Source organism: Equus asinus, chromosome X (assembly GCF_041296235.1).
Source record: "Equus asinus isolate D_3611 breed Donkey chromosome X, EquAss-T2T_v2, whole genome shotgun sequence".
Taxonomy (NCBI): domain Eukaryota; kingdom Metazoa; phylum Chordata; class Mammalia; order Perissodactyla; family Equidae; genus Equus; species Equus asinus.
Window position 1 is genome coordinate 39,858,702 of NC_091820.1, and position 12,907 is coordinate 39,871,608.

General features: G+C 46.2%; 1 protein-coding gene across 2 annotated transcripts in view; it reads left to right on the top strand.

Moving 5' to 3' along the window:
• SYN1 (synapsin I) overlaps window positions 1-12,907 on the top strand; it is a 44,703-nt gene that overhangs the window by 1,772 nt on the left and 30,024 nt on the right. For both annotated transcript variants that reach the window (XM_044763474.2, XM_044763475.2), the window contains exons 2-5: window positions 9,682-9,739; window positions 9,845-9,936; window positions 11,713-11,869; window positions 12,030-12,119. In XM_044763474.2, coding sequence (XP_044619409.1) covers window positions 9,682-9,739; window positions 9,845-9,936; window positions 11,713-11,869; window positions 12,030-12,119 — 397 coding nt within the window. The remainder of the gene's footprint in view (window positions 1-9,681; window positions 9,740-9,844; window positions 9,937-11,712; window positions 11,870-12,029; window positions 12,120-12,907) is intronic.

Genomic DNA, 12,907 nt, shown 5'->3' on the forward strand with positions numbered 1-12,907 from the left:
GTGCCTAACTCTGTGCTTTCTCCACAAAAGCCTTTCCCCCCGTGGATGGAGAATTAGAAGCTTACATAAATCAAGTTTCTGCATCCCCATTCCTCTTCCACAAAAGGCTTTTCCTCCAGTGGATCCAGGGACTGTATGCCCATCCCTAGCCCCAACTCTCCAAAGACCTTTCCTTTTAATGGATCCAGTGAGCATGTATTCATTGTCTGCCAGGTGCTCAACTCTAATCACCTTCTCCTAAAGGTATTTTCCTCCAATGGCTCCTGTGAGCATTTTTGGAGCGCCTTCTGTGTGCTCTATGTTCATACCTCCTCCTGAAAGTCCTTTTCTTCCAGTGGATCTAGTGAGCGTGTAGAGGGTACACTCTCCTTCATTACCCCTAGGAGAACCTGTGCTCATCCTAAAGCCTCTACCCAGGGTCTTTTCCTTTGATAAATCCAGAACCCAGTTTACAAGGGTTACCCCTTCCCCACTCCCTTCAGTATTGCTAGGATTCCCTCTCCCAGTCTGAAGTCCATACCTCAAAGGGTCTTTCTTCTATTTAAGCCAGTAAACACCTGTTGAGCCTATACCTACTATAAAGAGCCATTCTCAACTTTCTCTTCCCAAGTCTGGAAGTTCCTGCCCCTGTCTCAAGAGCTCTCTACTTCAGCCTAAACTTATTGAGCACCAGCTCTGTACTGGTTAGATCACCTCTCCCCCCAGGAGCCCTTACCCAGCAGCCCTTCTCTCTATTTAGAGCCATTTATTCATTCTACAGATGGTTATTGCATACTTTCCATATGTCAGAGTGTGAGAGGCATTTATTAAGCACTACTATATACTGGGAAGAACCCTCCTTCAGTTCCCCTTCCTTCTATTCCCAAACCCTAGCTGGCTTCTCTATCCCTTTTCCTCCATTCAGCCCCACAATCGTTTGATGTGCACTTATGGTATACTAAGACCCCATATTCAGTCCTCCTCCCCTTCTTGTAGCCCTAACTCCCCCTTCAGCACTCTCCATCCTCCTTTTCACACTACACGATCCTGAAAGCTCATAATGTGCACCTACTATATTTTGGCTGGGTCCCCTTCCCCGACTTAGCAGCCATCTTCCCAACTGCCCTTCCCCCCCCCCAAATAATCCAGAAAGCATTTATTAATCTCTTACTTTACTCTGTTCAAACAACCACATTCTCATCCCTGCAGCAGGCTCCTCCACTCTTTTCTCCATCAACCCATAAAGCATTTATTGAACACACGCTGTAATTCCTTCACCAACACCCACTCAGACAGATGTCACCTTCCTGGCTAAATTTGCTCGATTGAAGTCAACTAACCTTAATGAGGCCCCTGCTCTATATTGGTAACCACTCTCCTTTAGACTTCCCTTCTCCACTCTGACCCTCCAGACAGATTCTTGGCTGCTTTTTCCTTCCTTCCATCAAGTATTTATTAATTGTCTACTGAATACTGACAAGACCCTTCCCCTTTCCATAAGCATAACTCCAGTGTTTTCCATTTTTTCTTCTAATTTTTCCAGCAAGCATTTATTGAGCACTTGCTGGATTCAGTAAAAGATTCTTCCTTTCCACTTCTGCATCCCAGAAACCCCCTTTATCCCAGCAGCTGCTCCAGTCTTTTCTTCCAGGCAATCTAGCAAATATTTATTTGGTGTCTACTATAGCTGGGGTGGGGTGGATAAAGGGAGAGAGCCCATGTGCACCAGGCCCAGTGTGGGGAACAGAGACCTCTGCACCACCAACTTTCAGACATTCCGAAGCATGACAGCTTTAGGGATATCAGCCCGGAATAAAGGAGAAGTGGTACAAACTCTGTAATGGATTGCACACCTAAATACAGTCTGACACCCTTCCCAGCAAACCTCACCCCTCTCATGCCTTCCTGGGTCTCCAGTCCTCCATGGTCTGAAGTTGCAAACTCTGAGTTGAGACTCATCTCGCCTTTTCAGAGATAATTTAGTCCAGTGTTTTTCAAACTGTGGGTCACCTATTGGCTTGTGACCAGCATTTCATTGTCTTCATGAAGTAGGATAAATGAAAATAGAAAATAACAGAGTATACTGCACATAGTAAGTGGAATTATTATTTAGTGAAACAGTTACCTTAATGATAAATATAATCAATAGTGTATACCATATATTATCTATGACATATGCTGTAGAACACATTTGTTCTATAATGGGTTTATAGTATATAATATATATGTGTATGTTTTTCTTCATGAAATGGAATAAAATAGGGCAGGAAATATCAAACTCCATTGCAGATAGTAAAGGTAATTAATTACTGAAGCTTTCATTCCAACATATGTATATTTATATACATTCTGCTATTTTAGATACATAGACATATAATATGTAATATACAGTGTATTATATGTTGTATATTATATTAGACATCCTATATTATATTTTCTGTATAACATATTATATGTCTTATATAACATATATTACATATATATAGGGTGGGTTATTATGTAAATATGTGTATAGTGGGTTATATAAACTCTATTTTTTCTTGTGGCTTCTTTTCTTAGACTTCCCTGGAAGCAGACCCTGAGACTCTGGGATTTGCGTGCAGATTTATTGGGGACAGCTCTTGGGAACAACACCTGTTGCGGGGGAGGAGTGGGAGAAGCAGGATTTGGCAGAGGGAAAGGTTGAGTTCTGATGCAGCCACAACAGAGGCCTCAGCCAATCATCTGGAAAGCTCTGGAGCTGGGATGACCCTTCAGAGTTGTCCCAATGGAGGTGGGGTGCCCAGGCTTTTGTGTTCCTGCATCAGTGTGTCATTGGCCACAGGCTGCTCCCTGGGAGGAGGCGTGATGTTGGGGGAGGCAATTTCCAGTGAAGGACAGGGCTGTGAGCCTTCAGCAGCAGATACCCCCCAGAAGCTGGGGGACAAATGTGAAAGCCTGAAGAAGGGGGGTGGTGAGGATGTGGGTGGAGTGCAAAGTCCACCCCCCCCCGTACTACTCAGATTCACTTGCTTCTTAGAGTAGGTTCACCCCATCTAGGAATAGCATTTCCAGGATTGTAATTGATCTTGTTTCCTGGGGAAACTTGAAAGAACGGTTAGTGGGATGAACTGCAGTTGATAACTGTGGCATAAATAAATGATATGCATTGTCTCCTTCCCCTACTATATACCTTCTAGATTCCCCTCACCCTCAGCCAGCGCCTCTCTTGGTCTCGGTGGCTTACCTGGTGGGTGATCCATTCCCTCATCCTTGATGAATCTCTGAACCCTTGTTCCCCATGCTCTCCTCAGGCTGTGACTGCTGTACTTGTCTGTTTGCCATCAAAGTTGAGCAAGGGGTGCCAACAGATGCCCAAGTAGATCATCTGGGTGCCAAACATACTCCTTCCTGCCCCACTGTGTGACAGCACCCCTACCTCCTCCTGATGGTCAGGGCCGTGTACCTCTGCCGGGGCAGTGACTCCTTTGATGTCCGTTGGCATGTGAAACCTGAAGTGTCCAGGTAGCAGTCGAAGCTTAGAATGTAATGGGATTCTTGCTGTGTCCCCTGGTAGCAGTGTTCCCCCTTGGAGAACCAGGACATCTAAGCTTACAAAGCCATAAAGGAACAGGAGGCGCACATTCCAAAAGTGCATCACTGGGATTGATGGTAAGCTGCGCCACTCCTACTTTCACCTCCGAGTTCTCAGACCCGTGTATTCTACCTGCTAGGAACACAGCACAAACAACAGTCATTGATTTAGAGTGGACACCGTGTTTTGGAGGATGGTGTTCCATTCTTGCATGGTAGCACCTCCAAGCTGGGGTCTTGTTCCTTCACTCTGTCAGGTCAGCAGCTTCTGGGTGGTGTGTTATATAACATCATCAGTTGATTCCATGGTCGTGGGCCCACTTTTCACCTCCTTTGATGTAAAGTGTGTCCTTCAGGGTTTTTTATTTGTTTGTTTTACATTTGGTTTCTTTTTTTAAAAAAGATATGCTTTTTGGTGAAGAAGATTGGCCCTGAGCTAACATCTGTTGCCAATCTTCCTCTTTTTTTTTTCTCCCCAAAGCCCCAGTACATAGTTGTATATCATAGTTGTAAGTCATTCTAGTTCTTCTATGTGGGACGCTGCCTCAGCATGGCTTGATGAGCAGTGTGTAGGTGTGCGCCCAGAATCTGAACCGGCAAACCCCAGGCCACCAAAGCAGAGCGCAGGAACTTAACCACTACCGCGCTGGGCCAGCCCCTATGTCCTTCAGTTTGATGCCATTTTATATGGGATCCCATACTCGTGGATCAAACATTGTACAAACCCTTGGACAGTGATACTGGCTATGGTCCTACGGTCAGGAAAGGCAAACCCATATGTAGAATATTCCAGTCAAAATGAACCGTTACTCTTTCCAGAGTGGAAAGGCTCCAATGTACTCAGCTTGCCATAAAGTGGCTGGTCGGTCTTCTTGAGGGGTGGTGTCGTGTCAGGGACTCAATGTTGGTCTCTGTTGCTAGCAGGTTGGACATTCAGCAATAATACTGTAGCCCCACATATAGCCTCTATCTCTGCTACTCTTGCCACTTCATTCACGTGCCCATCTGCTTGCACTGGGGTGGATGATTCGAAAGGCTGGCTGACATCATCTAGCTGACTCATTCTGTCTACCTGATTGCTTAGTGCCATTTCCGTGGCGGATGCTGTCTGGTGGGTGTTAACATACAAAACTAAGATCTTCACTTCTCACTTTTTGCCCACACCCATATGTCCACCCGCATTTCTGTGTCTCAGGCCCCCTTGTCCTAATCTTCCAATGTTTTTTCTTCAAGGCCTCTGACCAATCAGCCAAGCCATTCACTACTGCCCATCAGTGAATATATATTCTAATCTTGGGCCACTTTCTCCTTCCCCACAAAGGAGATGACCAGGTACACAGCCCAAAGCTCTGCCCATTGGGAGCCCTGCCACTGTTTTCAAGGTCACTCTGAGTGAGACTCTAGTACAGCTGCTGTCCATTTTTGACTTCCACCCACATGCCAAGCCAATCCATTTGTGAACCAAGCTTAGACTTTTTCTTCCTTCATCTGCTGCTTGTAAGAAGTCCCCTTAGTGAGCTGAGGGAGGCACTAGCGCAACTGTGGATGACAGGCATCTGGGTTACCTGCTCAGGTAGCTTGCTTGGTCCTGCTTGGTCCTCCTGGACCCATCTGGCTTTATTACCTGGCAGGCCTGGCAAGACCTAGCTCATAATAGTTACTTCTGGATGCATGGTCATTTGGTGCCCCATAGTCAAGCATTCTTTCTCTATCAGGGCCCAGTGTTGCACCAGGATTTGTTTCTCAAAAGGCATGTAGTTCTCTGCTACAAATGACATGGCCTTGCCCCAGAACCCCGAAGACCTCCCACTCTGGCTTCCCATAAGCTCCACACGGCATCTTTTCCCACAACTGACACCTCCAGCATCATAGGCTCCGCCAGATCACATGGCCTGAGTGGTAGGACTGCTTGCACCACAGCCTGGAGCTGCTGCACAGCCCTTTTCTGCTCTGGCCCCCGCTCAGAGCTGGCAGCCTTATGTGTCACCTGAAATATGGGTCAGAGCAGTATTTCCAGGTGTGGAATAAGCTGCCTCCAGAACTTGAACAGGTCTACCAGGTGTTGTGCTTTTTCTTCATGGTGGGAGGTGCAAGATGCAATGCTTTGCCCTATTCTTTGCAGGGGCTGACATGGCATGCCTTGGACCACTAGACCCCTAAAAATTTTACTAATGTGGCAGGCCCCTGAGTCTTTGTAGGGTTTATCTCCCACCCTCTGGAATGCATGTGTCTTATGAATGCAACGTGCTCATCATCTCTTGCTCATCTTGTCCAATCAACATGATGTAACAGATATGGTAGTTCAGTGTGATATTCTGTGGGATGTCCAGATGGTCCAGGTCCCTGTGGACTATATGAGGATACAGAGTGAGAAAGATAACATAGCCCTATGGCAAGACGATCAACGAATGTTGTTGTCAGTCCCATGTGAATGTGAACTGTTTCTGATTCTCTTTTCTGATTAGAATAGAAAAGAAGGCGTTCACTGAATCAGTGGCCACCTGCTGTACCTGAAGTCTTTTAATCTGCTCTAGCAATGACAGCAAGTCCAGTACAGCACCTTCAATCAGGGCTACTACTTGGTTGAGCTTGCAGTAGTCCACAAGCCTTCTCCAGAATTCATCCAGCCTCCTCAGGGGACAAACTGGTTAATTCACTGGAGATATGATGGGACTAACACCCTTGCATCCTTTGGAGCTTTCAGAGTGGCACTAATCTCCACCATCACCCCTAGGATATATACAAGATTGTCTTTGATTTACTGTTCTGATCACAGGAGGGGCGTGTAGTTTCAGAGGCTCCCATTTGGACTTCCCCACTACAATAGCTCTTACCCCACAGGCCAAGGAACCCATGTTGGGGCTCTGACAACTACAAATACGTCCATTCCAATTATGCATTTGTAAGCTGGGGAAGTGACCACTGGGTGGACTGTGGACCCAGTGGACCCACTGTGAGCAGGACCTGGGCCAGAACTTCATTTATTACCTTACCACTACTGTGCTTCCCAACGTGGCTGGTGCCGCTCCCACCAGCATATTCCTTATTGATTTTGTAAGTTGGGTATATCCTCTGGGCCCTCCCGTAGAACATAGTCAGCTGGTTGGTTTTCCAGACTTCAGTAGTGTATCTACTCTAACATGTCTGCTTCTCTGAGCCCTTTGATCCTTTCTTCCACAGTCTGCCGTGGAAGTTCTGGCGTTTGTGCTTTACTTGGTGTGGGCCATTGTTTTCTTCAAGCTTCCACAAATCATCCTAGCAGTGATTCAGCAACATCTCTTAGAGTCCTTGACAGGCTTTTAAGCTCTGTGTCCAGGGAGAGTGCTCCTACTCCGTGTTCCACCCGCCTTGAACCATTGTCCTCAGGATCCGTTCTTATGTGTGTTTTCACAGTTCCTGTCAATACATATTTGCCAGATTCTTCAGCTTCTGCATATTGTTCCTCTCCTTCCTTTGCAAGCTTAGAGCCTCTCCAGTCAGGTTGTGCTAGGATTTTACCCTGGTTATTCATCTGGTTGCCGAGAGGGGAGAGGAGGTAGATTCTGAAAGGGGCAAGCATTGTCTTATAAGGAACCTGCTTCATTCAAGGCCTCTGCATTACGTTCAAGCAGAAGGAAGGTCTATATTCTGACAAGGAGGAATGGCTACTCCTGTAGGCCCAGTGAGTTCAGGTGAATCTGTAAGTTCGAGGAGTTACACGCATCTTCCCAGATATCCCCATCCCAAGTCTCAGGGTTCCATTTCTGTCCCATTAGAGCCCTGAGAATGGCATAGGAGATGTGCTGGGCCTGAGAATCCAACCTTCTCTGAAGCTCTGCTACACTTACAATTGAGTCCTAAGCCTGGTCCTCCCCTCTGTCTGCCCTCTGGTTGCAGGAGATTAGGGTTTCCTTAAATGCAGCCAAGGAGGTCCTCTGGCTTTCACATTTTGCCTTGAGTTGGTGATTTTTCACCCTAAGGGTGTCAGATCTTTCTCCAGATAATCAGTGGCATTTAGCAAATAGTCTCCCAAGTCTGGTTACCATTTCCCTCACACCTCTCAAGTATCAAGTGCATTCCCTTCCACCAGTATCTTGTTACAGTCCACCGCAGTAAAAGTTACTGCTGCCCCCAAACCCCAAGAGCCTGCACTGCACTTCTCCCACTCAGGAGAATAAACTCCTTACTGCATCTTTGCCCACTACTGACACCTCCAGTATCATAGGATCTGCCAGATCATATGGCCTAAGTGGCATCCTGCCTGCACCACAGCCCAGACCTGCTGCAGAGTGCTGTGTGTCGCTACAGCATGTCAGGAGCTATCTGTGCTTCGCCTCCCACCAATGATGGCTCTTCATTGCCTGCTGGCTTCTGGGCAACTTAGCTCCAGAATGGCATCTGGATCCTCTTTGTGGTTTCACTTCTCTAGCCTGCTGTTTTAGGTTGCGTTCTCTGGAAACAGATTTTGAGGCAGAGATTTGCATGTAAGAGGCTTACTGAGGAGTGTGTTTGGGATCAACACCTGTAAGGAGGGCAGGTTTGGGCTGAGGCTTCAGCTGATCCCAGGGGGAGCTCTGGGGCTGGGATGGTCCTTCAGAGTCAGCCCATGTTGAGGCAAAGAGGCTGGCCTTTGTACTCACTCATAGACCAGATATAAGCCAGGGGCTGCCTGAAGTACATATAACGTTGGCCAAGGCAGTTTCTTGTGACAGAAGACAATTCCCAGGGGGACACAGCCATGAGCTGTCAACAGCTGATATTCAGGGTGCATTGGCCTTGAAGAGGAGATCTGAGCAAAGTACCACAGAATCCACTACACTTATGGTCAAAAAAGTTTGAAAAATAGTGAGGTACTCTACATTCGTCATCACTTTGTAGATGAAAAATACACAGGTCTGAGAGAGATTCTCTTCTAACACTTGTGAGAAGACGGTGTCAATAAGGGAGCGTGTGTGTGTGTGTGTGCGTGCACGAGAGAGAGAGAGAGAGAGAGAGAGAGAGAGAGAGAGAGACAGAGACAGAGAGGGAGAGGGAGAGAGGGAGAGAGAGAGGGAGAGAGAGACAGAGAGAGGGAGAGAGACAGAGAGGGAGAGAGAGAGAGGGGGAGAGAGACAGAGAGGGAGAGAGAGAGAGGGGGAGAGAGACAGAGAGGGAGAGGGAGAGAGGGAGAGAGGAGAAGCTAGCTGGGCTTGGGGTCTTTGGGCATGTCAGTGAAGTCACCAGGGCCCGTTTGTACTGTGTGTATGTGTCAGAGACCCTGATTGTGTGCAGGTAGGTGACCTGGGAGTGGCTCCTCCCCTCATCCTCCTTCTATGAGAAACTTGATTAGGGATGAGCTTCTGTCTGTGGAGAAGCCTGTCAGGTAGGAATCCTGGGCCTGGAGGAGGAGGCCACCGGAAACCAAGCCCAGATAGGGATGGGCCCAAGGACAATGACATAGCAGTTCGTGATTGCCCACTGCTGCTCCTACCCCTCTTCCCTCCTATGGCTTCCCCTCCTCCTCAGCTGCATTCCTCCCTGCCCTCATCATTGCTGGCTCGGCTTCTGTAGAACCACAGCTAGCCCACACCCCTCGGTCTGCTCCTCCTTTTCTGATACAGCTGCCCACCTACAGCTGTTGTGTCCCTCACGGCACACGACCACAAGTGGTGAATGTGCTCCTCCTTGGGAAAGGGCCAGAGAGCAGAGGGATGCCTGAGGAAGCACAAGCAGACACAGGCACTGAGACATACCCAGGCACACTTCATATATATGTATTCTCTAAGGTTTTTTGCCATTTACAAACCTCTATGCATTTTCAAAGTACATTACAGTTTACAAAGAACTCTTCATTTTTCGAAGCTTTTCAAAAACATTTACAATAGCAGTGTGACAAGCAGGTCATACTTGGGGAAATGCTTGCTCTCTATGGCTTAGGGACTCATTTTACAGTTTGCAATGTCCTTTGACATTTACACACCTCCATGAGGATTACAACAGACTTTATTGTTTACAAAGCGCTGTTGAGTTTTTCGAAGTGTTTCAACAATTATAAAGCGCTTTATGGTTTCTCTAGGGGCAATGAAGGGGCAAAGGGGTCAAAGAATTGGCCTGGGTTTTGTCTTCCTGAGATACGAACATTGATGGATGTGGTCTGCTTTTCCTCTCCAGGGCGAAATACTTCAAAGGGAAAAAGATCCATGGAGAAATTGACATTAAAGTAGAACAGGTTAGTTGGGGCAAGTGGACCTGGGGGTCGACCGTGCAGACTGAAAACTGGGTGATCCTTTTTGCGTGATGTGAATGAGTCACCAATTTCTTTTTTCCTTCCTAGGCTGAATTCTCTGATCTCAACCTCGTGGCCCATGCCAATGGGGGATTCTCTGTGGACATGGAAGTTCTTCGGAATGGGGTGAAGGTCATGCGGTGAGTATAAAAAGGGTACCTTGGTGTTATGGGAGAGGCACAAGGACTACCTTAGAGCTGAGGGAGCATCCCCACATCCTTCTGTGAGCAAGAACTTAGGCACATCACAGTAGCCAAGATATGGAAACAACCTAAGTGCCCGTCAGTGGATGGATGGATAAAGAAGATGCGGTAGGGGCCCGCCCGGTGGCGCAGCGGTTAAGTTCGCACGTTCCGCTTCAGCGGCCTGGGGTTCGCCGGTTTGGATCTCGGATATGGATATGGCACCACTCATCAAGCCATGCTGTGGCAGGTGTCCCACATATAAAGTAGAGGAACATGGGCATGGATGTTAGCTCAGGGCCAGTCTTCCTCAGCAAAAAGAGGAGGATTGGTAGCAGGTAGCTCAGGGCTAATATTCCTAAAAAAAAAAAAAAAAGATGTAGTATATTTATATATAATGGAATATTGCTCAGCCATGAGAAGGAAGGAAATCCTGCCATTTATGACAACATGGATGGACCTTGAAGGTATTATGCTAAATGAGATAAATCAGACAGAGAAAGACAAATACTGTATGATATCTCTTATATGTGAAATCTAAAAAAGCCAAACAGAAAAACAGAGAGTGAAATGGTGGTTACCAGGGGCTGGGGAAATGGGAAGGTTGTTGTTTAAGCGTGCAAACTTGCAACTAGTAGATAAATAAGTCCTAGAGATCTAATACACAGTATAGTGAATATAGACAATCATATTGTATTATATCATCAAACTTGCTAAGAGACTAGATCTTAATTATTCCCACCAAAAAAAGAAATGATGATTATGTGACATGATTGAGGTGCTAAGTAATGCTACAGAGGCAACCACATTACAACGTATAAGTGTATCAAATCAACATGTTGTGCACCTTGAACTTACCCAATATTATATGTCAAATATATTTCAATTTTTTAAAAAAGAACTTAGGCACAGAATGTGGAAAGATATCTTCTGTTCTGAAGAAGTCTAGGATCCCAGCAGACCACAGACCAAAGTTTTCAGTTACTAATTCCACAAACATTTCTTGAGCGTCTACTGCGTGCCACGTGCTACTCTCAGCATTTTACAGTCAACAAATATTTATTGAGTACCTACTGTGTACCAGGAGCTGTTCTACGTGCTGAGGACCTGGCAGTGAACAAAACAGCCCAAAAAATAAAACAAAAAAAAGCCCTCTGCCCTCACAAAGCTTACATTCTACTGAGGGACACAGACAATAAACAAATAGAACAGAAAACGTAAAAGTGCTAAGAAAAAATATATAGCAGTGAAGGGCTGTAGGGGTTGTTGGTTGGTGAAGGGGTCTGCAATTTGGATAGAGTAGACCAGCAGTGTGAGAGACATTGAGGAAAGACCTGAAGGAGGTGAACGAGTGATCCAGGCAGATATCTTGCGGGGAAAGGTTTCAGGCCGAGGGAACAGCCCTGAGGCTGGAATTTATTCTGAGCATCATCCTTTGAGGACAGCTGAGAGATTGTGTAGTCTGAGAGACTGTGGCCAGGGAGCTGTCAGAGCTGAGTGGGGAAGCTGCAAGCGGACCTTGGTGAGGGGAGGAGCAGGTAGGAAAGGCTTAAGGGGGTCACTAGATGGAGAAAGGGTGTGTGTGGTGGGGGGAACAGCTCGTGCGTGTGTGCTGAAATGAGAAACCACTTTGCAATTTCTAGGAGCTGTGGAGATTTAGAAACTTGGGCTTTACTCTAAGGGTGGTGAGGAACTTCTGGGGGGCCCTCCACATTGCTACCCCTGCCACCCCAGGTCTCTGAAGCCGGACTTTGTGCTGATCCGCCAGCATGCCTTCAGCATGGCACGGAATGGAGACTACCGCAGTTTGGTCATCGGGCTGCAGTATGCCGGAATCCCCAGCGTTAACTCTTTGCATTCTGTCTACAACTTTTGTGACAAGCCCTGGGTGGTAAGTGACTGGAAGGGTGCTAGTGGCAGAGGGAATAGCTCAGGCATGCACGTGAGGGCTTGAAGTCACTCTGTGATTTGGGGGAACTGAGCAAGTTTGGAGGCTTGGAGACTCCCTCTAGGTGAAGGACTCGCTGACCCGTCTCTTCTGGCTCTCGTAGTTTGCCCAGATGGTTCGACTGCACAAGAAACTGGGAACAGAGGAATTCCCTCTGATCGATCAGACCTTCTACCCCAATCACAAAGAGATGGTGAGTCTGGGGGAAGTAGAGTGGGCAGAAGGGAAAAGCGTCGTGCCTCCTGCAATACTGTTGCCACCGGAGGGATTACCCACGGTGTGCTGTCGGAGAGGACAGCCCGCACTGCACATGGAGGGTGACGTTGCTTCGTGATAAGCTTTATTAGTACCGCGAATTTGCTTATGTGGTTACCAGTATGATTTAAATCATTGATCCTGTTACTTATAGTATCTATTCGCACCAGTATTAAAAATCAATTTCTAATGTAAATTAACAGAACTAATGTAATGAATCACATCACATTGCATATAGAAATCGAGTCATTGTTACTAAAATTATCAAATATTCCTCCCTATAGAAATATTACCAATGTTTCAAATCAGGATTGCCAATAAAAATTACCAGTAGCAATCTTATAAATTAAATTGTTTACAAGTAGAAATTGAATTGTTGGTTACTATTATCATAAAATATAATCTCTAGTATTACAATATCACCAATTCTATAAATTATTTTTACTGATATAAATTGTGAGTACCAATGTTATGAATTAAATTATACTTCCTAACAGAAATTGAATAATCATTTCTAGTATCATCAAAGATTATAACTATTATTACAAATTATTATCAGTATTACAAATTATACTTTAATAAATTATAAGTGCCTGTTTTGAATTATATTATACTTAAGAATAGAAATTATAGGGGCTGGCCCCGTGGCCGAGCGGTTAAGTTCGCGCGCTGCGCTGCAGGCGGCCCAGTGTTTCGTTGGTTCGAATCCTGGGCACGGACATGGCA